The sequence below is a fragment of the Tiliqua scincoides genome, chromosome 8 (genome assembly GCF_035046505.1).
Source record: "Tiliqua scincoides isolate rTilSci1 chromosome 8, rTilSci1.hap2, whole genome shotgun sequence".
NCBI classification, from domain to species: domain Eukaryota; kingdom Metazoa; phylum Chordata; class Lepidosauria; order Squamata; family Scincidae; genus Tiliqua; species Tiliqua scincoides.
In genome coordinates this window covers 45,862,139-45,886,994 of record NC_089828.1, presented here as the reverse complement: position 1 = coordinate 45,886,994, position 24,856 = coordinate 45,862,139, and the positions used below count along the sequence as shown (strand labels likewise).

General features: G+C 42.6%; 1 protein-coding gene across 1 annotated transcript in view; it reads left to right on the top strand.

Moving 5' to 3' along the window:
- Positions 1-24,856, top strand: part of TAOK1 (TAO kinase 1) — a 97,649-nt gene that overhangs the window by 23,224 nt on the left and 49,569 nt on the right. Inside the window, exon 2 of the mRNA XM_066636667.1 lies at positions 23,317-23,543. Within this exon, the coding sequence (XP_066492764.1) occupies positions 23,412-23,543 (132 nt within the window). The 5' untranslated portion in view covers positions 23,317-23,411. The remainder of the gene's footprint in view (positions 1-23,316; positions 23,544-24,856) is intronic.

Sequence of the window (24,856 nt, the reverse complement as noted above, 5' to 3'; positions counted from 1 at the left end):
TTTGAAGGAAAGGAGAAGGAATGGAAGGCAGAGGAGGGAGAAGGGAGGGTGGGTGAAGAAGCAGTGGGGTGCTGTACATCTTAGTGGTGCACTCCAACTGAAGGTTGCAAGATGAAATTCTAAATTGTGGCTGTTTGCAGGCCCATCCCTTAGGGAGAGCAGCTACCTGGGGCCCTCTGCCACAAGCAAGTGTTGCAGTGCGAACTGCTTCAGAAGCAGAGACAGAAGCACAGGTCTGGTCTGCACCTGCTTCTATAGCAAAGTGCTGGAGGCTGGGCAGAGTTGGAGAGGAGGACAATCCTATGCATTTCTACTCAGGAGTTCCTTTTATTTCAATGGATTTACTCTAAGGTAAGTGTGTCTAAGAGCCTTTAGGCAAGGAAGGTAGCAGACGGAGGTTTGCCCTATGTTAAAAAAATAATGATATTGCAATCTGTCTCTCTTATGCCCTTTACATATCAGTACACATCAAGGACTCCCACAGACTGAAGTCCTGTAGCATGAAGCTGCCTCTGATCTTTCATTTACCATATGAGAGAGAAATCTCTCATTAAGAGGCTAAGCACAAAGTTGTGCATGGGGGGAGGGGAGATGCAAAGTATTTCAATTTCTAAGCTGTCAAAGAATTTGTGAAAAGGTATTTTGTATACATCATAAGATATGGGTGCCTCAGGAAACTTCCCATATTACTATCTTTCTCCCCCTATTTTTTCTTCCTGTGCTTCCTAGTTGGTGTGTTCCCACTTTTTTCTTCCTTAACCCATTTCTGCCTGATCCACAGGTGTACACATTTGGTCCCTGTTGCATATAAGCAACATGGGGCAGAAATGGCTTAACTACATTCTCTTCCTGCAGTGCTTGCTATCTACCTCTTCATAAATGCAGTACATATAAGATATATATTTTTTAAAAGAGAAGGAGGGATCACTCTTTTGGGAGTGAGTTGAGTTTAGAGTGCTTTAACTGGTATTTTATATTCCAATTTTTACTTATTTTGTCTTTATTTTGTCAAATTAGGGGTTGTTAGGGTATATTTAAAATTTTAATAATTATATATATATATGGCTGTAAGAAGGGACCTCACACTGGCCATGGCACTCTGATCAGACCTTTTATAGGGCATAATTCTTTCTTTTCTTTTTCTTGAGGCTCATTCTAGCCTCCTATTTTTAAAGTTGGGTTCAGGTTCAGTCTCTTGTTTGTTTCCAGTTCCTGACGATTTGACTTGCTGGTCTTTCAGGAGGTAATGGGTTAAGACTGGAGCAACGTTTTCCTTAACAAAAAGGCTTGGGCATTGTCCTTGTCTGTGGCAAAAGCAGGGCAAATTCAATCAAGGGTTTGGTAGGGGAGATAACCAATTTGAGGTCTTTGATCCCCTACACCACATCTAAAAATAGAAATTAATTTTATGCAAAATAATGAATACCAATACAATATCAGACAAATTGAAAAGTTTCAGCATTGCAAATAACTTTGTCCCTAGTTATCCCTAGGAAATATGGTGAGATCATATGTAGATGCAGCCATACAGCACTCTTGATTGTAGACTGTGGTAGGAGGGATCAAAGTATACATAATGCAATCCAAAAGTCAGATTATGATTTCATTCAATTGGTTATGCAGGTCAAATAAAGCACTATTGTTTTAAACAGGATTTTTAAAAATAACACATTGAATTTCTTGAAATAGAAATTCATGCTTTATTATTTTTTTCTAATCAAATGGTTCAGTTTATGGCTGCTAGGAAAACTCAAGCTATTTTCTGTAAAAATTTTCAATTCACATCACTAAATCCCACATCACTACTCTGCCACCCAGATGCTTAAGTTGCTCCTTTAAAAAATAGAGAGCCCCTTTGGAGACTTTGGAGTTCCTTTGGGAAAAAAAATATAGTTCCTTTGGTCATTTGTGCATATATCTCCTTTTGATTGGGAAGGTGAAAAGGGGGGGAAGATATGGAGGAAGTTACCTAATCTTCCCTCTTCTCTTGGTCTTGACTGCACATTTTGTTGGCAGTTGGTGGGTAGCTGTTTAGTTGGCTCTATTGCATTGGAACAGCTGATGACCCCAGACTTTTTGGGTAGTGGTTTAAGTGCAGAACTCATGTCATCTTAAACTGCCCATTAAAATTCTCTCAAACCAAGATGATAAAAAACTGCTGTGGCAACTTAGAGATTAGCTGGGTTATTGAGGGACAAGATACCCTGAATTCTCATCAATGGAAAGATTAAATGAATCCTGGTTCTTGAAGTGCCAAATGTATTGTGAATGCAGTACACAACCAGATGGGAGTCTGTTTAGATTTGTAGCAATACCCCTAACTACTGCTGAGGTGAGCCCTAACTACTGCTGAGATATTTGGGAGGCACATGAAGCTTGAGCATTTTGTGAGGAGGCTGAGAAATTGTTTAAAAGCTTTGGGGGCAGCTCATCCAGGTTGGCAGTGGCAGTTACACTTTATATATCCTTTACAACTCAATCTTTGATTGCAGCAACAGTGGTGGAGCTTTTCTTGGCAGCTGGCTCCCACTGTCTGCTCTGATTTTGCTCCCAGGGTACTCTGGGAATGGCAGTACATCATGATGTAGCATCATCCCACAGGAACTTTTGGAGGGAAAAAATAGTGGCATCTGGATCCAGACCCTCAATGGAGGGGGAAAATATGATGTACTATGGGAGCTGGCCACTTAAGAGAGCTCCACTGCTACCACCATCAGAAGCCAAGAAAAAAAGACAGCTGTGTCAATCCAGTGGTAAACTGTTGCTGGAACTTTCAAAGAATTACAGTGTCAGAAAACTGAGTGTCAGAAAAGCTTTTTCAAAATTTATGATAGTTTTATATGAATTTGGGGTCCTGATTCAAAAAACATCAGTTTTGCTCTGTCATATCTAGTTTCAGAGATAACATCATAGTCTCATTAGTGAAGGGTTTTTTTCTTTAGAAAACCATGGCTTAGGCTTGTGATAGGGCAAAACTGTTGCTGTTTTAGAATCAGCACCCAGGAATATAGTAGGTCTGACTTTTAAGACAGCAAAATGTATTTTTGTGTCTGTCTGTCTGGATCATCTCTAGGGCTAAATGTAATCCTCATTTGAGTCTCCAGGCACAGTCAAGAGTTTTAGAATTCCTGCTGAAATTTCTTCTTCAGAATGGCTTTACTTAAGACTGCAGTTGTAAATGTGCATTTTTAGCACAGATTGATAGGACTTGCTTTTGACCAGACAGATTGGGGTTGAGCTGCAAATTGAATGACCCCAATAGCACAATCCTAGACATGATTACTCAGAAGTAAGTCATGTTGTATTCAGTGATTCCAGGAAAGTGTGCATAAGATTGCAGTGCATGTCTACTGTATTAAAAAAATAAAAAGTTATCTACACTTGATTACAGTACATTGGACATGATGCTGCTACTTCTGGGCCTCAGTCCTTGAACCTCCTGTTTTTTTCCAAGTTAGAAATGCAGTTCCATAGCTGTTCATCTCCTCTTATGATGGTATGTGAGTGAAGCACCAAGCTAAAGAGTTATTTTTGTTAAAGTGTTCTCATGTGGGTGTTGCAAGTTATCAACCCTTATCTTTTCTAGCTGGCTAATGATGACACATCAGTTCATCTGCAGGCTTCAGAAGGTGCCTGTCTAGATGCAGAAATCATTGCAGTGGATTTGTAACCTTTCTCTTTGCTTAAAGAGCTGTGCTGTAGGAGTTTCCTTTCTTTGTTCTGTAGAACAGGCCCTGAATACCCAGAGGAACCTGCAACTGTCTGTCTTCCTGATTCAGGTCCCCAATCACCAGAATTGGAGACCCTGCAAGAAGCCCTTCACTTCACCCCTGTGCCAATTAACCTGACATTTGCTATATTTTAAGGTTTCTAAGTTTTTGTAGGCTCAAGTGGCATGACCTTGAGGTTGTAGTAAGGTTCTGGAGTCATAAAGCTGCTTCCTTAACTGTTCATCAGAATGCTACTTTCTAATTGTTGAGAGATTTTGAGGGGGGGGGGAAATGTGCTTTGGGGGGGATACTTTAGGGTTCAAGGTGAAAGAAGAGATGCTATTTTATGGTCATGCTTTTTCTTGCTGGGCAGTAGTTCAGTCATTGTAGCTTCCTTTCTTTCAAGGTCAGTTACATTAATTTGCCATCTTGCAGCATCCTAGCACTTTAGCCAGCCATACTAGAATGTAATAGTCCAACTGGAACTGGAGTTCAAAGTTGTATGATGAATCCCTGTTTTGTCTCTACGTCAGCAATCTCTTTATCAGCAGTTTCCAATCTTTTGCACTCTGTGACGCACCTTATGGGTGGTCCTAGTGGTTCTGGGAGAGGCCCCAGAGGCATCTTCTGGGTCATGCTGCACCAAGACCGACTCTGCAGGCCTCAGAATGGCCTGCAGAGTGGATTGCAGGCCTGACATGACCCGGAAGATGCCTTATGGGCCTCCTGACACCTCTGGAATGGCTCCAATTTGGTGCCAAATGGAGGTGAGGGTGTGTGGGAGGGCCCTGGTCATGGTCCATAGTTTGGGAAACCCTGCTCTACATCATTGTTGGGATTACAAACTGTCATTGTGGAGTGCAGGTAACTGGAATGTAGCTGTGAAGTTCTGCTGTGGGAAGTGTCCACCACCATCCACTAGTACAAGAAGTAAATGGAGTCCCGGTTTCTTAAAAGAGAGCGTGGAAAGCCAACTACTACTAAGGAATTAAACAGAACTTCCTAAGTTGTCCAACTTGGAGAAAGAGTGCGAGAGAGATACCAGTTATTGAGCTGACTTTCCACTTGTGCAAAACCCCAATATCCAGGTCAGCACTGGAGATATCAGAAATGTTTGCCCCCATACCTTCAAGCTTTTTAGCCCTCTTGATTCCGCAAGTTTTTTAAAAACAAAAATTGGCATTCTGACAAGGTGGTGATTTTCATGGATGTGGACCACATGTCCACTTCCACTCCTGGTATCATAGTAGTAGTTGGCAACCTTCAGTCTCGAAAGACTGTGGTATCGCGCTGTGAATGGTGGTTCTGGAACAGCGTCTAGTGTGGCTGAAAAGGCCGATTCAGGAGTGACAATCCCTTCCACACCGGGAGCAAGTGCAGTCTGTCCCTGATCTGTCTCCCTGGCTATGGGCCTTCCTTCTTGGCCTCTTTGCCTCAGTCTGTTGGCCAAGTATCTCTTCAAACTGGAAGAGTTTGGAGTCCTCCGTTACCCTGGTATCATATAGGCACGGATAGAGTGGTTTAAAGAATAGATTGTGACCCAGGAAGCCTCAGTTCAAATCTTAGAACATACTGAGTGGTCATAAGTAGGTCACAGTCTCTGAGCCTTCTTTGTCCAGGCTGTACTGGGGAAGGGGGAATAATAGTGCTTTGCCTACCTTACAAGGTTAAGTGTAATAAAAATACTGAGAATGTATGTCAATGTTTTGAATGCCTAGTGCTGTGTCTGTATAACCACAGTGTTTATATTTTTTCCTAAACAAATTCAAATTAGAGGGTTAGTATAACTTTTGCAAACTGGTATTGTGTGCTGAATTTTGTTTGGACTTTACAACAGAATGTTCAGTTTGTATCCTGAACTGAATATATCAGAATTTAGCTACTTAAAAAGTTTTTTTTTTGCTGTTTGTGTGTTATTGTTGTGAGGTTGGGAGAAGCTGCGTGTGGCAAGTCAGACAGGCTTTTGAGGCACAATTGTTCTGAACTTTGCTGTCTTTTGGAAATGCTACCTAAAACATGTAGTTCTGTATTGGGGGGGGAGAGCACAAGCAGTGAAACTTGAGGTCCAATCCAGTGTGCTGGAAATAACTTGTCTTCAGAGAGGTGTGAAATACTTTCTGCTTTGTAGTTCTGCAGTGGGAACAATTCTATAACTTCTGAATGAATTCTTAATGAGTTGGCATTGTGTGGAATCTTTCTGTAATGCGTTACCATTATCACATAAAAAGAATTGCAGTTTTTTTGTTGTGCAGTTAACGAGTAATTGTGCATGAGTCCCATGGAAATGAGCTGGAGCTGCACACAGGTGTACACATTTGATCCTTGTTGCGCATATGCAACATTAGGCAGAAATGGCTTAATTTGCTGATCCAAAGCTTCAGTTTGTCACTTGAAATGAACAGCCCAGCTGTTCATTTCAGTGCTGAAGCCCAGCATGGCAAATTTACATTTCAAGTATATATTCCATTTAAATTTGCTTTCAGTTATAACTGTTTTTAGAAATTATAAAAGAAAAAAGTTGTTCAAATTCTCAAGTTACCTCCTTGTTTATAAAATATGATAGTTGTCACTGTTACCTGAAAGTCATTCAGGAAGAATTAATACTGTGTTGAGCAGATAATTTTAATTTCTGTTCAAGCACTCCGTGGAATTGTAAGTCACTACAAGCAACATAAGCAAAAGTCCCTTGCCTCAATGTTCCTTTAAGGCAGTGGGATGGGAACCATTGAAGGATGAAACTCATTCCCTCTCTTATATTAGATTCTGAAAGGGGAAAAATTTAAACTACAGCAGTGGCTGCTCTACCTATGGCTTAGATGTTGCAAAATTCCAACACTGCCCTTGATTTTGGGCAAGCATTTTGATGAAAGTGGTGGTGACTTGTTTAACCTAATGTCGTCAGTTTCGTCTTTGGTGAGATTGGTTTTTCAAAACAGTAGGCACTGCGGTTAGCTGGAAAGCTTTTGGAGAAGAAATTGGAGGCTGTGGAAACAGAAAAATGTCTCCAAGCAGAATTTAAACAAAGTTAGAACCTCAGCAGTGGGGAAAATTTTCAAATTATCCCAGTATCTCCTTGTGAAATCTGTTTGCCTTTCCTTTCTTGTCTCCAAATTTTGAACCTCTTGTGTGGCATTACTATGTTTTCATCAGGATAAATTGATTTAAATGATTAAGGAAGAAAAGTCTCATTTAGATTCTTCTGAAATAAAACACTGTGCAAAATGGCTACTTTACTATTTTTGTTTCATTCTGACAATCATGCCTTGCATCTCTTTGATGCATATTTACTTTGTACATAGTGGAGGAGTTCTTTAAAATAACTCCCAGATAGGATCTCACAGTCTGCAGCCATGGAAGGTTTTTCTAGACAGATGGTAGTTGGAATCAATGCTAGAAAGTGGTGCTTCTTTCCAGTATTGATTTTGGTCTCACGTTTGGCTTACAAGTGTTTGGTCACACTTGCGCACGTGCCAGTTGAAGAGATCAGGTAGTTACTGGGCATAACACAGTTAACATCAACTGATTCATCTGGATACTACTTGCAATGACCTTCTGGTCCCTGGTCCTGATATCAAGCCATAACACATGAACTATTATGCTATATTCTGAGTAGCAAAAATGTTTTTACAAACATACTAAGGGCGCAATCCTAACCAACTTTCCAGCACTGACATAGCTGTGCCAATGAAGCATGCACTGCATCCTGCAGTGGGAAGGCAGTCAAGGGGGCCTCCTCAAGGTAAGAGCATGTTTGTTACCTTACCTTGGGACTGCATTGCAGCTAAGTCAGTGCTAGAAAGTTGGTTAGGATTGCACTCTAAAGCTTTTGTGGCTTTCTGAGTTCAAAACATAATTTGAAATGTTTCTTGAGTCTTTAAACCATGGATTAAAGCATATTGTAGAATCTAGTCCCAGCGTTTCACTTTTAACTGTGGAAGTCATCTTCAGAGGTCAAATTATTTGCATCCTCATAAGTGTTAGCTTGCCACCAGCTCCTGCTTGAATTATTAAAGGCATACTAACACTCATCATTGCTATGTCGATTTCTCTTCAAAGTATTTTTATTCTAGTGCAGTGTTGATTAAACTGTGGGTCGGAACCCACTTGGTGGGTTGCGAGCCAATTTCAGGTGGATCCCCATTCATTTCAGTATTTTATTTTGAATATATTAGACTTGATGGTATGTTATACCATGGTATACCATACCATGCCATGGTATGTGACTGCATTTGGGGAAATGGGGAAATGTTACAGACCCATACTTTTAGCATGCTACCGTACAATGTATATTCTAACAGTGACAGTAAATGGGACTTACTCCTGGGTAAGTGTGGGTAGGATTGCAGCCTAGGATTGTTAAAAGTTTTCCTGCTTTATGATGTCACTTCTGGTCATGACATCAATTCCGAGTGCTGGAAGCCAGGCATTACTTATTCCTCAGACCCATCTATAGATCTACCAAAATAAGAACATATAAGAACATAAGAACAGCCCCACTGGATCAGGCCATAGGCCCATCTAGTCCAGCTTCCTGTATCTCACAGCGGCCCACCAAATGCCCCAGGGAGCACACCAGATAACAAGAGACCTCGTCCTGGTGCTCTCCCCTACATCTGGCATTCTGACTTAACCCATTCCTAAAATCAGGAGGTTGCGCATACACATCATGGCTTGTACCCCATAATGGATTTTTCCTCCAGAAACTCGTCCAATCCCCTTTTAAAGGCGTCTAGGCTAGACGCCAGCACCACATCCTGTGGCAAGGAGTTCCACAGACTGACCACGCGCTGAGTAAAGAAATATTTTCTTTTGTCTGTCCTAACCCGCCCAACACTCAATTTTAGTGGATGTCCCCTGGTTATGGTATTATGTGAGAGTGTAAAGAGCATCTCCTTATCTACTCTGTCCATCCCCTGCATAATTTTGTATGTCTCAATCATGTCCCCCCTCAAGCGTCTCTTTTCTAGGCTGAAGAGGCCCAAACGCCGTAGCCTTTCCTCATAAGGAAGGTGCCCCAGCCCCGTAATCAGCTTAGTCGCTCTCTTTTGCACCTTTTCCATTTCCACTATGTCTTTTTTGAGATGCGGCGACCAGAACTGGACACAATACTCCAGGTGTGGCCTTACCATCGATTTGTACAACGGCATTATAATATTAGCCGTTTTGTTCTCAATACCCTTCCTAATGATCCCAAGCATAGAATTGGCCTTCTTCACTGCCGCCGCACATTGGGTCGACACTTTCATCGACCTGTCCACCACCACCCCAAGATCTCTCTCCTGATCTGTCACAGACAGCTCAGAACCCATCAGCCTATATCTAAAGTTTTGATTTTTTGCCCCAATGTGCATGACTTTACACTTACTGACATTGAAGCGCATCTGCCATTTTGCTGCCCATTCTGCCAGTCTGGAGAGATCCTTCTGGAGCTCCTCACAATCACTTCTGGTCTTCACCACTCGGAAAAGTTTGGTGTCGTCTGCAAACTTAGCCACTTCACTGCTCAGCCCTGTCTCCAGGTCATTTATGAAGAGGTTGAAAAGCACCGGTCCCAGGACAGATCCTTGGGGCACACCGCTTTTCACCTCTCTCCATTGTGAAAATTGCCCATTGACACCCACTCTCTGCTTCCTGGCCTCCAACCAGTTCTCAATCCACGAGAGGACCTGTCCTCTAATTCCCTGACTGTGGAGTTTTTTCAGTAGCCTTTGGTGAGGGACCGTGTCAAATGCCTTCTGAAAGTCCAGATATATAATGTCCACGGGTTCTCCCGCATCCACATGCCTGTTGACCTTTTCAAAGAATTCTATAAGGTTTGTGAGGCAAGACTTACCCTTACAGAAGCCATGCTGACTCTCCCTCAGCAAGGCCTGTTCATCTATGTGTTTTGAGATCCTATCTTTGATGAGGCATTCCACCATCTTACCCGGTATGGATGTTAGGCTGACCGGCCTATAGTTTCCCGGGTCCCCCCTCTTTCCCTTTTTAAAAATAGGCGTGACATTTGCTATCCTCCAATCTTCTGGTACCGTGGCCGTTTTGAGGGACAAGTTGCATACCTTAGTCAAGAGATCTGCAACTTCATTCTTCAATTCCTTAATAACCCTTGGGTGTATGCCATCAGGGCCCGGTGACTTATTGATCTTTAATTTATCAATGAGGTCTGAAACATCTTCTCTTTTAACCTCTATCTGACTTAACTCCTCGGTCAGGAGGGGCCGTTCGGGCAGCGGTATCTGCCCGAGGTCTTCTGCCGTGAAGACAGATGCAAAGAACTCATTTAATTTCTCTGCCATCTCTAAGTCTCCTTTTATCTCCCCTTTCCCTCCCTCACCATCCAGAGGGCCAACCGCTTCTCTGGCGGGTTTCCTGCTTCTAACATATTTGAAGAAGCTTTTATTATTCCCCTTAATGTTGCTGGCCATGCGTTCCTCATAGTCTCGCTTGGCCTCCCCTATCACCTTCTTACATTTCTTTTGCCACAGTTTATGTTCCTTTTTATTCTCTTCATCAGGGCAAGACTTCCCTGATGTTCTCAGGGAGATGTTCTCAGGTGTTGCAGTCTGTGAAAGATAAAGGACCACCACTTTCCACGGCTGGTATTATTTGTGAGTGTGGAAAAGTCTGCGTAGGGACCACAAATTGGAGCATGATTACAAGAGTAAAGGAACATGAACGCTACTGCTGCTTAGAACAAAGTGAAAAATCAGCATTGGCAGAGCACGCGGTGAGAACTGGTCACCAAATAAATTTTAATCAGACTCGGGTTCTTTCCACAGTGCAACAATACCACTCTAGAATCTACAGAGAATTGAGTATTGAAATTCAAAAACATAAAAACAATATCAACAAAAATACTCTCAGTATAAGTAATACCTGGCTTCCAGCATTTAAATACACTAGAATAAAAATTTTTGAAGAGAAACCTACATAGCAATGTTAAATAGGCGAAGAGTATTAGTGCACCTTTAATAATTCAAGCAGGAACTGACAGGTAAGCTGGTGGCCAGCTAACAGTTGAGAGGACGCAAATTTTTTGTAACCGCTGATGATGCTTTCCACACCTGAATGCAAAAAGTTGAGACTAGATCCTACAATGTGCTTTAATTTGTGGCTTAAACACTAGTGAAACATTAAAAAAAATTTTCCCACAGTTTCCTTCTTACTAAGGAAAGCAGTTTTCACATGAACATAATAAATTCAGTTTTAAAAGATTGTTTGCACTTCAGGTTTAATTTTAAGAGAAACTGGTTGCTAAAAATTAAAAGAAATTTATTTAAAATTTAAAAATCCAATTTGTATTTTATCCATCCAGTTTTTAGTGCTTAGAAAATTTTAGAGCCAGATAATTTCTATGTTTAGAGCCAGAAAATTTCTAAGTCATTCAGTGGATACATACCTACAAGCAACATGCATAAGGACCTTGCAACTGTGTGCAAACAGTCTGTATTGTGGTTACATTTTAGCATATTTTAGTGCCAATTTGTTATATTTTCTCCAGATTGTTTCAGACATTACTCTGTAGGATGGTTTATATGTTCCACAGGCCAACAGAAGGCAGATTCTATAACAAATCCAGTGGAGAATGCCATACCCTTTAGCCTCCCAGAAGTTATCTTCCACCTTAGCAGGAAGTGGTAGCCTGTTGCTTTTGCAAAAGGGGGGAGGGAGACAGGACTGGTAATATTTATCCAAGGAGGTCAAAGTGTTGCACGCTATTCTTCCCATTTTATAATAGCCCTGTGAGGTGGGTTAGGCCAGGGGTCGGCAACCTTAAACATTCAAAGAGCCATTTGGATCCGTTTTCTGGAGAAAAGAAAACCTCAGGAGCCACAAAACCCTTTTGACATCTAAAATGAAGATAACACTGCATATATAGTTTTTTTACCTTTATGATCTGCTGCAAGCTCCCCTTCCTGTGCTAACCAGACAATATACTTATTGTCAAGATAGATATATCTTGACTGAGGGCCCAATCCTGTCTAACTTTCCAGCACTGATGCAGCCCAGATGTAAGGAGACAAATGTTCCCATACCTTGAGGAGGCCTCTGTGAGTGACTCCCCACTATAAGATGCAGTGCATGCCCCATTAGAATGGCTGCACCGACACTGGAAAACTGGATAGGATTGGGCCCTGAGACGGCACTCTGAGGCACACACAGGGTGACCAGATGTCATAACAATAAAAGAGGACAAGTCACCCCAAAATGTAGGATATTGAAGAAAAATATAGGACCACAAAATAAAAGCTAAAAACACTCATCTATATTGATCAATATATAGATTATATATTTATTATATATTGTATTATTGATCTCATGTGCCTAATTTAAAATTACTTATTGACTTTAAAACTATTACATATAATTTATTAATTACAAGAGGGGATGCGTTGCCTGCTCACAGGGAAAAGCAGGACATTTAAGTTTTTTCCAGGACATGGGGCTAAAAAATAGGACACGTCCTGGAAAAAGAGGACCTCTGGTCACCCTGGGCACACACTGGGACGGTGCATGCTAAGACGGCACCCTTGAATTTAGCACTCTTCATTTTCCCCAGGTCAACCCCCATCTTTCTTGCTCCTGAAAGAGCACCCCTTTCTAAGGCTCCCACAGCCCCATCTCTGCCCTCCTGCTCCCCATGGCACCCCAGAAAAGCAAGGTAAAGATGGAGTTACACAGGCAGCCCTTCCACAGCCTCCCTCTTCCCCACCCACCCTCTCCCACTGCTCTGCCTCACCTATTGCCTTACAAGACAAAAGTGAGGTCATCCCCATTGCCTCACTGTGCCAAGCCCCACCCCACAGCTGTGTGCACAGGAGATGCCCACAAGGGGACTGCAGGCGCCTTCTGCCCTCTCCTGGGAGCTGCCCCTGCCTCCCCCCACCCAGGCAGCCCTGCCTGGGCTCCCCCTCCTGCCTCTGCGCCCCCCACCGACCCCCCACTGGAAGCCCACCCGCCTGGTTCCCCCACCCCTTGCCAGCCACACTCAGGGTGGCAGGAAGCCAGGAGGGGAGCCTGGCTCCTGTCAGCCACACTCACCATATACAGACGTAGAGGGCGCACACGGGAGCAGGCAAAGCCCCAGCACACCATCTTCCCAGGCAGGAGCGGCCAAGCACCCCCTTTCCTTCCCCCGCAGCACAAAACAATCTCCCGCTCCCCCCAAGGGGAAAGCAGCAGCAGCCCATCCTGCACAAAACAATCTCCCGCTCCCCCCAAGGGGAAAGCAGCAGCAGCCCGTCCTGCCCCTTTAAATCCCAGCCTGCAAGGAGCCAGAACAGATGGCTGAAAGAGCCACATGCGGCTCTAAAAACACAGGTTGCCGATCCCAGGGTTAGGCTAAAAGAGAATAACTGGCCCAAGGTAATCTGTTCATTAATGTTGGGCCTATGTAAGATAATAAAAAAGTACAAACATCATGACAATTCAGATATTTCAGAACTACAGATTACAAGCCACTTATATAAACAAATCCAGTGGAGAATGCCTCCACTGCATCTGTGCACTGCATTTGTGCATTTCCGTTGACTTCACTGGATTTGGATTTTAGGAATTGGTGGTCAGTGCTTCCCCCCAATTAGTTCATTTAATTGAAGATTCACTGTATCTTCACTTAACCCCTTATGATGCAAAGTTTGCAATTTTAAAGCATTTGGGGTTTCTTTTCTTATGCTGTATTATTCCCCAAGTGGAAACTCTAGCTGTTATAGAAAACATCTGAACAGGAACTATAGGAACCCTTCAGCATATCTGCTTGAGTTAGCGGTGACTATTTTGAAGAAACACTATTTTGTCATTTAATAAGAATTTGTATTGTTTAAAGGTTTTCTCTGTGAATCATCCTGGTTAATTTAATTTATATATTAGTGAATTTGAAAAGTTTTATTTAGTCATCTGTCAGTTCATTCATTTACAATATTGTTAAACGATGGTAATATTTATACATTGAAAATATTTTGCCTTCTCCCCCAGATGGCTTAGTGCAGTGGTTTCCAAACTGTAGGTCATGATCTACCATTAAGCGTATAAACTGGGCCATTTCCCCTAAGGGAAGTGGCCCAGTAATAGGGTCCCTGAGGGCGCTGCAGCAATTGCAGTGTTGCAGGGTCCCAGCAATATTTAAGTGTACCTGGGGGCCTGCTGAAGTGTCCACGAGGGTCCTGGAGGCTCACAGCCTGCTCCCCACAGCTGCCTCCAATTGCCAAACACAGCTGGTTTGCACAATCAAAGCTCTGTGCAGCCACACAGAGTGGGCTGTGAGCCTGCAGGACCCTCATGGACACTTCAGCAGCCCCCCAGACACACTTAAATATTGCTGGGACCCCACAGGGCTGTGACTGCTGCAGCACCATTGGGGCTTCCCCCCTTGCTCCTGCCCCTCCTCTGCAGGGACTTACGATGTTCCCTACTCCCCAGTGGAAGTTTTGGAACCTCTGGCTTAGTGCTTATTTTTTTACTACACATTAGTATATTGTTTCTATTTTGGAGAATCCAGGGATATTGTCTGTGCTTGTTTTCCATATTTCAATTGACTCTAGAGACAACAATGATTTGAATTGGATCTTTGTAGCTGAATTTTTTTGCATGTCATATGTTAAAAAAGAGAGGTTGGAAACCTGATTGCATCTAAATATATAAGAAATAATTTCAGGGAAACAGGCGTACTTAGGTACTGTTTAGATTTGTCATGGAACTGTATTGTAATAGAAATGCATGAGTAACTCTTGTAGGGTTTACTGTTGGTTCATGGTGGAGCCCTTTTTCAGTGATTTGATGACATGGCAAAAATGTGTGTTTTGTATTTGTTCTGGAAATTTCCTTTGTGAAGATAACTGCAGTATGTCTGGAATTAAATAGTTACACTGAACTGACTTTGCCGCTTTCCTTCATGCCCCACCCCTTATTTGGTTTATTCCAGTGAGACCTGGTAATAAGCTGGTGACTGACTAGTGGTGGGCAGGAAGACCCATCCAGATAAGCCTAGGAGCACTTGTGGAAACTGAGCCTGTGCTTACTTGATCTTATGATAGGCATTATACAGCCTTCCTGCAGCTGTCTCTTCTCCCATATATTACATGGGAGCCCAATCCTGACAATCAGTGCAGCACGCTCAGACAACTGTGGCAGTGGTTGATTCATGAATAGGGCTGCAGAAGCCCAGATAATTTCTCTTCTTTCTTTTATAGTTATTCAGTCTGTTCTTGACCCCACACAGAGGTTAAAGCTTGACCAAGTGAGAGGACAAGCCCTTAGTCAGAAGGGGAAGACCAGTGGGGAATTGAACGGGGCGGTTTTGAATACCGGGCAAATCTCTCACAAAAACCCTTGACTTCCGACAGACGGACTTCCCTCAAATGAGGAGGCTGGTTAGAAGGAGGTTGAAAGGCAAGGTAAAAAGAGTCCAATCTCTCCAGAGTGCATGGAGGCTGCTTAAAACAACAGTAATAGAGGCCCAGCAGAGGTGTATACCACAAAGAAAGAAGGGTTCCACTAAATCCAGGAGGGTGCCCACATGGCTAACTAGCCAAGTTAGAGAGGCCGTAAAGGGCAAGGAAGCTTCCTTCCGTAAATGGAAGTCTTACCCTAATGAGGAGAATAAAAAGGAACATAAACTGTGGCAAAAGAAATGTAAGAAGGTGATACAGGATGCCAAGAGAGACTATGAGGAATGCATGGCCAGCAACCTTAAGGGGAATAATAAAAGCTTTTTCAAATATGTTAGAAGCAGGAAACCCGCCAGAGAAGCGGTTGGCCCTCTGGACGGTGAGGGAGGGAAAGGGGAGATAAAAGGAGACTTAGAGATGGCAGAGAAATTAAATGAGTTCTTTGCATCTGTCTTCAGAAGACCTCGGGCAGATATCGCTGCATGAATGGCCCCTCCTGACCGAGGAATTAAGTCAGATAGAGGTTAAAAGAGAAGATATTTCAGACCTCATTGATAATTTAAAGATCAATAAGTCACTGGGCCCTGATGGCATCCACCCAAGAGTTATTAAGGAATTGAAGAATGAAGTTGCTGATCTCTTGACTAAGATATGCAACTTGTCCCTCAAAACGGCCATGGTGCCAGAAGTTTGGAGGATAGCAAATGTCACGCCTATCTTTAAAAAGGGAAAGAGGGGGGACCCGGGAGACTATAGGCCGGTCAACCTAACATCTATACCGGGTAAGCTGGTGGAATGCCTCATCAAAGATAGGATCTCAGACGAACAGGCCTTGCTGAGGGAGAATCAGCATGGCTTCTGTAAGGGTAAGTCTTGCCTCACAAACCTTATAGAATTCTTTGAAAAGGTGAACAGGCATGTGGATGCGGGAGAACCCGTAGACATTATATATCTGGACTTTCAGAAGATGTTCGACACGGTCCCTCACCGAAGGCTACTAAAAAAACTCCTCAGTCAGGGAATTAGAGGACAGGTCCTCTCATGGATTGGGAACTGGTTGAAGGCCAGGAAACAAAGAGTGGGTGTCAGTGGGCAATTTTCACAATGGAGAGAGGTGAAAAGCAGTGTGCCCCAAGGATCTGTCCTGGGACCAGTGCTTTTCAACCTCTTCATAAATGACCTGGAGACAGGGATGAGCAGTGAAGTGGCAAAGTTTGCAGACTACACCAAACTTTTCCGAGTGGTGAAGACCAGAAGTGATTGTGAGAAGCTCCAGAAGGATCTCTCCAAACTGGCAGAACGGGCAGCAAAATAGCAGATGCGCTTCAATGTCAGTAAGTGTAAAGTCATGCACATTGGGACAAAAAATCAAAACTTCACATATAGGCTGATGGGCTCTGAGCTGTCTGTGACAGATGAGGAGAGAGATCTTGGGGTGGTGGTGGACAGGTCGATGAAAGTGTTGACTCAATGTGCGGCAGCAGTAAAGAAGGCCAATTCTATGCTTGGGATCATTAAAAAAGTATTGAGAACAAAACAGCTAATATTATAATGCCGTTGTACAAGTCAATGGTAAGGTCACACCTGGAGTATTGTGTCCAGTTCTGGTTGCCACATCTCAAAAAAGACATAATGGAAATGGAAAAGGTGCAAAAGAGAGCGACTAAGATGATTACTGGGCTGGTTACATACCTTCCTTATGAGGAAAGGCTATGGCGTTTGGGCCTCTTCAGCCTAGAAAAGAGACGCTTGAGGGGGGACATGATTGAGACATACAAAATTATGCAGGGGATGGACAAAGTGGATAGAGAGATTCTCTTTACACTCTCACAGAACACCAGAACCAAGGGACATCCGCTAAAATTGAGTGTTGGGAGAGTTAGAACAGACAAAATTATTTCTTTACTCAGCGTGTGGTTGATCTGTGGAACTCCTTGCCACAGGATGTGGTGATGGAGTCTGGCTTGGACGCCTTTAAAAGGGGATTGGACAAGTTTCTGGAGGAAAAATCCATTATGGGTTACAAGCCATGATGTGCATGTACAACCTCCTGATTTTAGAAATGGGCTATGTCAGAAGGCCAGATGCAAGGGAGGGCACCAGGTTGAGGTCTCTTGTTATCTGGTGTGCTCCCTGGGGCATTTGGTGGGCTGCTGTGAGATACAGGAAGCTGGACTAGATGGGCCTATGGCCTGATCCAGTGGGGCTGTTCTTATGTTCTTAAGAGGGTTGCCAGTCTGAGGGGGTGGGGATAACCCCATGAAGATGGAATTCAGGAAGTCATTAACAAGAACATCTGTCCCTGCTCTTGACCCTTGCTTCTTGCTGCCTGAGGGTCAAACCCCTGCTTTTACACCTCAGCTCCATATTTGGAGGTAGAAACAATGGCAGGAGGTGGCAGAGGGCAACTTGGCTCTATCCAGGTGCTGTACTTGGCAACACTGTGGCTGAACAATCCAGTGGGTTTTATAGCACACCTAGGAGGGTAACTTCATCTGCTCCTGTAGCTTGAAGTCAGGATTTCCTCTCCACTTCAGTTTCTGCCCAATGCTCCAATCAATGGGTGATATTGTCCTTTTGATCAGACCTGGACTTAAGCCCTAGATGATTTTTGTTTCATTAGGCTTATAATTCTGCCGCTAAACAATGTAAGAAAGTATGGCAAGGTAGATGGTAGGAAAGCAGTTAAGATTTTCAGTTCCCATTGGGTCTGTCATATGGTAAATATGAGCAGAGTAATTCTGGACAGTCTGTGTTGGTGGATAAGGCATGCACTAGGGAAGCCTATAAGCTGCAGGACTTCTCTCCGACTGCAGTTTTGACCTTCTATAAGGTCTGCCTTCCTGGGGAGAGATGTACAAGCTGCCACTTCATTTCTTTGGCAGGCATTACAGGATAGAAACCCTGGCCTCATCTGAGGCTGATTTGGGCACAACCTGTTTAAACTAGTTTGTTTTGTTCCATTTGGAAATCTATCATGGAACTTCAATTGATTCAGTTATTTTTTTCTGTGCAATTTATCTTGGACTGCGTGGTCTGCTCTGGTGCATCTATCTGATCTTAGGGACTGACACTTGAGACAGTCTGGAGAATGAGAAACATGCCTATGATTTGTCAACCTTAGCTTCTTCCAGGTGCTTCTCCAAACCCACCCATTTGCAATAATGGCAAGTAGGAGGGGAAAAAGTTATAAAGACAACAGAGTTGAGGGATTTGGACTAATTGGGACTTAGCCCATAGGTGTGTTGGAGTAATTGGGAGTGTAAGCAATGTGCATCTCATGACATTTTCTGGACTTTAAAGTGATGTGTTTTTTTGGTATTTCTTGTTCTGGAGAGAGGGGTCAGTCATATGGAGATAGTTTATCTGCAGTTATTTCCTTCTTCAAAATGTTTCTGTTGGTTTCTTCAGGGTGTGTTAATTGGGAATTAATGGCTGCTGCTTTGGAAGAATATGTCTAGTAGGCTGCAGGAAAGGAATGTGATGTTTCTAGAGGCAGTTTCCAAACAAACTTTGATGTAGTCTGCCTCCTGCTGGCCTATGGAAAAGTATGATTGAAAGTGGCACCTGAGAGAATCTGAGAGGGATGTTGAGCATCCAGGTGGCTGTTCTGGAGCTTTAGACCAAACGCGACTACTTGTGCAGAGTACATTTTTATAACATGTAAATATTATGTGCATGGGTTCCTTGTGATGTGTTAGAGGGTGATATGACTGTATTTTGCAGTTGGTTTGGAATTCTTGGCTATATAATAGTCTGTAACCAAAGCATGTCTGTGTTGTGAGAATGCAGTATCTCAAATTCCAGAGTAATTTCTAGGCTCTCATGAAAACCTGTGGATCTTCTCTTGGGGCAGGGCCTTGCCTGAGTGAAAGATTTTAGTAACTGATGGGAAACAGCTGTTTCAAACTTGTTCTACTCCCTTTTTCTTTCTTTGCAGCTTTATTGTAGTATACATTTGTGAGGTTGTGTATCTGTTTATAGCAGGGGTGTCAAACTCATTTCATACAGAGGGCTGAATAGCATTCATGATGTCTGCTGAGGTGATGTCATTACACAGGAAGTGAAGTCATTAAACAGGTCAAAACTAGAAATAAACACTCTGTTCTCATGTAGGAACTCATAGGCTACTAATGACAGGAGAGAAAATACAGAAATCTTGATTGTATTTCAAGATATGGAAGAGCCCAATTATACTGGCCATCCTTTCAGCATTGTCACCTCAGCATTGCTCTGGAGCTGAGATTCCAAGGGCCAGATAAAAAACTTCTGGGGGCTGCATCCAACCCCTGGGCCTTATGTTTGACACCCCTGGTGTATAGGTTTATTTTTTTGGAATCTTCATCCCTTTGATTATGGAATTCATTAGACAGAGTTGATAAAGAGTTTTTTCCAACAAGAAGCAATTGTTGGGCTCTTGTGGTAACTCCAGAGACACTTAAGCATTTTTCTTTTCTCTCATCTATAACCAATGAAGAGCAGTTTCTCATGGGCTCATTTCTGCTTGTGTTTAGGATAAAAACATTGATGTGAAATACGCTATATGAGGGATGAAGTTTGTTCCATCCCCAGAAATGCATGTGGTCCCTTCTGTGCCCTCCCCAATTATTTTTTCTGGTGCTGCTGCTGGTGGAATGGCAGCAGTTGCTTTCTGAACAATAATGTCTTTTGTAAGAATCTGATGCTTCTTAAAGATGGAACATGACCTCATTACTGTTTAGAGCAGAGAAGAATTTCTCCAATAATACAGAATGTGCTGTCTCTTATTGGCTCCCCTCCCCAATCAACACTCTTGCTGCTGTCTTTCCGCCTGATGATTTTTGTCTATTGTTTCAGCAATGGGCTGTAAATGCAAAAACACTTGTTCTGTAATGTTAAGCTCCTTTTAGAAATGAGGATTAAGCTGTAGCATTGTTGATTTTTCCTCTCATGCTAGGAATGTTGCAGATAGCATGCTTCCAGAAGACAGGCTGAATTGCTTCTAATTCTTGTGACTTCCCATGTATCAAAAAAGATAATAAAGTATCTTTTTTTTCTAACACTGGCTATGGGGGGGGGGGTCACAGAAGTAAATCAGGCTGAGAATGGGGCCATGAGCATCTCTAGACTATATGCACAACTGAATTGTTGGAAAGAAGCTTGGAACTACCCCAAGCATTTACACTGAACGCTGACAGTATTCATCAGAAGATCTAACTTGGAGGGTCTGACTGAAAGAGAGGCCTTGGTGGTGCAAAGCCACCTGAATGCAGCTGCCAAGGCTCCAGTTCAAGTCCCCTAAAATCTGTCTTTAGATCAGAAGAATTTAAATTTTAATTTAGAGAGCTAGCACCTTTATTGCAGAAACCCTTGAAACCCAACATATTTTATAATGGGAATACTTTTTTTTCTCTCCTTATACTCTTAACTATGGGATAATTCTCGGAAAAACGGGGTATGGTATTTTCTTGATTTTCGTCAAGAATCTGAGTACGTACATGAAAGGATGGGTGGAGTTGGAGATCTCTGTGTTCTGTCAGATCTGACTGCAAAGCCTAAATTTCTGGCTCTATTGCTATAGAAACAGAACATGCTGGATTCTCTGACGTGGTACCAGTGATACAATTATAGTATTAATAAACTGAGTATAGGTGTAATTGAATATTTAGGCTAGATAGACTGAGATATACCTATTCTTAGTCAGTGTTGGTTTCTGCAATCATATACATGTTTGCCCTGTTATTCAGTTTATTGGTATTTGGGGAGACAATGTGCACTTGAAGGTAAAGATAAGCTGCTGTGTTACACAGAACTTTGATCCTTCTAGCTGAAGTACTATCTCACTAGCTGGCAGGAGCTCTCAAAGATTTCTAACTAAGGTTCTTTTCTAGCCTGCTACCAAAGCCTGCTATGTCTTTTTTCCTCTTTTTTATTTCATGAAAAACAAAAAGAAAAATCAAAAAGTAAAGACATTGTAATTGTATGGCAAGTGTGAAGATCTTGATCTGCGTTTCTTTGTTCTACTACAACATACAAATTAGCTATCGGATCTTAAACAGTCTACTCCTTATTGAAAAGCACATTTTCAACATCAAAGAAAAATGAGGAAAAAAGTAAGATTTAAATCCCTTATTTCCTCATCACATCCAAAGGTTATTTGGCCCATTTTCCCCTCAATGCGCAGGAAGTCCATAAATGGTTTCCAGTTGTCTATAAACGTTTTTACTTTTTCTTTAAGAAGAATTGTAAATTTATCCATTTCTGCCAGATCCAATACCTTTAGCCACCATTCTTCCAGTGCAGGTATCTCTGGAACTTTCCAGTATTTGGCATACAATATTCTTGCAGCAGTTGTCATATATAAAAACATAGTTTCATAGTCTTTCGGAATCAAATCACCCTATCTCCCCAACAAAAAAGCTTCTGGTTTCATTTATAAATTTACCTTAAGTATCAGCTGCATTTGCTGGTGTATCAAAGTCCAATATTTTTTCACTTTTGTACAGGTCCACCACATATGATAAAATGTTCCTTCTCGTCGTTTACACTTCTGTTAGTACATTTTCATACATTTTTGCAAATTTACCTATACATCATTTTATAAAAGTTCTCTTTAAGATTTATATTCAATGTAAATTTTAATCTTTTAATCCTCTCTCATTGCTCCACTGATATTGCTTGACCAACATTTCTCGCCCTTTGTATCATATTCTCCTTAACCTGTTCCTCTTCTGTCTCATATTTTAACAGTAACTTGTACATTTTGGTAATAGCTTGTTCTACCAGACATAGTTGACTCTCCAATAGAAACATACAATCTTCAAAACCATACATTTTCTTATCCATTTTGAATCTCTCCAAAAGCTGTATATACTGAAACCATTGACAACTGAATCCTTCCTCTAAAACAGGGATGTCCAAAGTTTTTGGCTGGAGGGCCACATCATCTCTCTGACACTGTGTTGGGGGCTGGGGAAAAAAAAGAATTGATTTACATTTAAAATTTGAATAAATTTACATAAATGAATATATTAAAGATGAACTTATATGAATGAATGAAGGTCTTGCAATAGCTCAAGGCCTATAAAAGGCCTTGCACAAAGCAAGGCTGACCTTTCCTTTTCTGTCTCTGCTGCATCACAGACATGAAACAGCAAGCAGTGGAGGGAGCCCTTATCCCACAGCTCACTCGAGAGGTCAAACAGTCGCCCTCACGCTGAGAGCAGTTGCATTGGGCCAGTGCGGGCTCCAGCAAATCTCCGGATGGCCAGAGGCTCATTGGAGACTGGGGGCTTCCTGAGGGCCGCATTGAGAAGCCTCGAGGGCTGCATGTGGCCCCAGGACCGGGATTTGGGCACCCCTGCTCTAAAAGCTCCTCTCTTGTCTAACCAGAGGTAGTCCTTGTAGGTGGTGCCAGGGGGTGAACTTGGGGATGTTTTGCATATGTAGTGTGTGATCTACCTCACTGAAGGGCTAAACTGCATATTGATGCTGAACAATGTTTTCTTCTCGGATCTAAAATCAGCTTTGAGGCTTGATTTTCTTCAGGCCTGCAGTGGAAACAGTTCTACCCCTTTAGCAGTTTAACCCCTGCTAACTGGTTAAGAGGCACTTTTTCAAGTGGGTGCTCCTCTTTTATTTAGCAAGGGGAGAGTAACTGGTCCACCTCACCCCAGCAGTGTCTTTTCTAGTGGCTGTCTGCTGGTGTTGCATCTTTTTAGATTGTGAGCCCTTTTGGGACAGGGAGCCATTAGATATTTGATTTTCTCTGTAAACCGCTTTGTGAACTTTTTGTTGAAAAGTGGTATATAAATGTTGTTGTTGTTGTTGTTGTTATACTCCCTTGCCATGCACCATCATCATGATCTTGATTGCATATTTAAAGTGTTGTGTAATTTGGCTCAAAAAACGTGTCTAAAAGTGGAAGCAACCTGTGTTGCTGTGCATCATGGTTGCCTCAGAGCCTATTCTAAGTAGACTCAAAGTCTTCTAGGGCAGCCTCTCAATGACTGCCTGATTTGGAATCCTGATTGCAACTACAATCTAGCAAAATCCCAGGTTTCCTGTCCTTGACAGGGGCTTGCTGTGCACCACCAAAACCCTTGTTATGTGGAGTTATTGCATTTGCTAACACAGCCTTGGTATGACTGGAATGACTAACATGGGGTTTGGAGTTAACTTCTATTTTGCTTTCACTCTCTGTTAACAGCTTCCCTTTTCTTTCTCTTGCTCCCTTTCAGACATCCATGCTGAAGAGGCTCAATTCACACAGATGAGCCCAGGATCGAGGTGTCACTTTCTACCCAGATAGTCAGTTGACTAACTGCCCAGCAGGATGCCATCTACTAGCCGAGCGGGCAGCCTGAAGGACCCAGAAATTGCAGAGCTCTTCTTCAAAGAAGATCCAGAGAAGCTCTTCACAGATCTCCGAGAGATTGGCCATGGAAGCTTTGGAGCTGTTTATTTTGTAAGTGGTTGGTTTGTGGAGCACAAATAACAGCTGACTATTTGGGGGCATATGAAGAAGAATAAACAAATAGCTAACATTTGAACATCTCAAGTTGCCATTTTCCTCTGATTACAGCATTAACAAATACTTTGACCTTAGCAACAGTTTCCCCGTTCATACTTACATACATACTTGCTTATTATCACTTGCCCAGATGTAAATAGAATCTTAGGCTCTTTGTGCTTTCTTCAGATGTCCCTACCCTGAGATACCACAAAGTAGTGGTCATACTTCAAAGTGTGACATTCTCCTCTGGGAGTCATATGCTCTTACTTTTGTAACCCCTTCCAATGTGTATCTTGACTAGGTCAGACCCAGTGGTCTGCAATCTGTGTTGATTTTTCTGTCATGACCTTCCACTTGTCTTGTCCTTTTGGACCCTTTCCATTGACTATAAATGATCTATTGACCTCTTGTCCTGCATCTAAATTTAAATACTGAGTTTTGTAGTTCATGTAGTCAGCAGTTGAATTACCTTATATACTTGCCTATAGTATATAGGCGACTTATAGTATAATTCGACTTATACCCGGGTCAATGCAAAGGGTTGGGCAGAGTTCTCTAGAAGCTTCTGGGAAGCTTCTGGAAGCTCAGGCTGGTGAAGTGGGGGGGGGGTCTGGAAATGGGCTGAGAAGCAGGAAGCAGGTGGAGAAAAGAGAATTTTTACCAGTAATTACGGTATTCAGAGGCAGCCATTTTAGCCTCTTCTCCAGACAGGAAGAGAAGTGAAGGCACTTCTGGGAATTGTAGTTGTATGGGCTGTTGCTATGGAAGTGCAGCACATACTCCCACAAAGCCTCTCCACAATTCCCAGAAACCCCTTTGTCTCCCTTCCAGTTTGGAGAAGAAGGGAAATGCCTCCTTTTCTTTTGCTGCTGCCTCAGAACATTCCTGGCAAGTCATCTGCAAAGAATTTCACCCCCCACCCCAAGTTTAGGGGTCTGGTTTTTACAACCCCAGGATGTGATCCTCATTTCCATCTGAAAAAAGGTACCCGGCTGCAATGCACCATTACTTAAGAATAACACCCATGGAAAGCAGTGGCTCTGCTTCTGAGTAAAGAGGGTTGCAACTGTGCACAGCTGCGTTTGCTCATGCTCAGTCCTTGTTGCTTGTCTCCCTGCTGTGAACTGAATTGCACACTCCCAATTACATGTTTTATGTTGCATGTTCTATGTAGAGCCTGTGGCTTAACACACCAGGCACCTTAAAGAAAGATTTGCTTATTGGTTCTACTGGTATGTTGTTTACAGGCACTTAACTCTGACAGT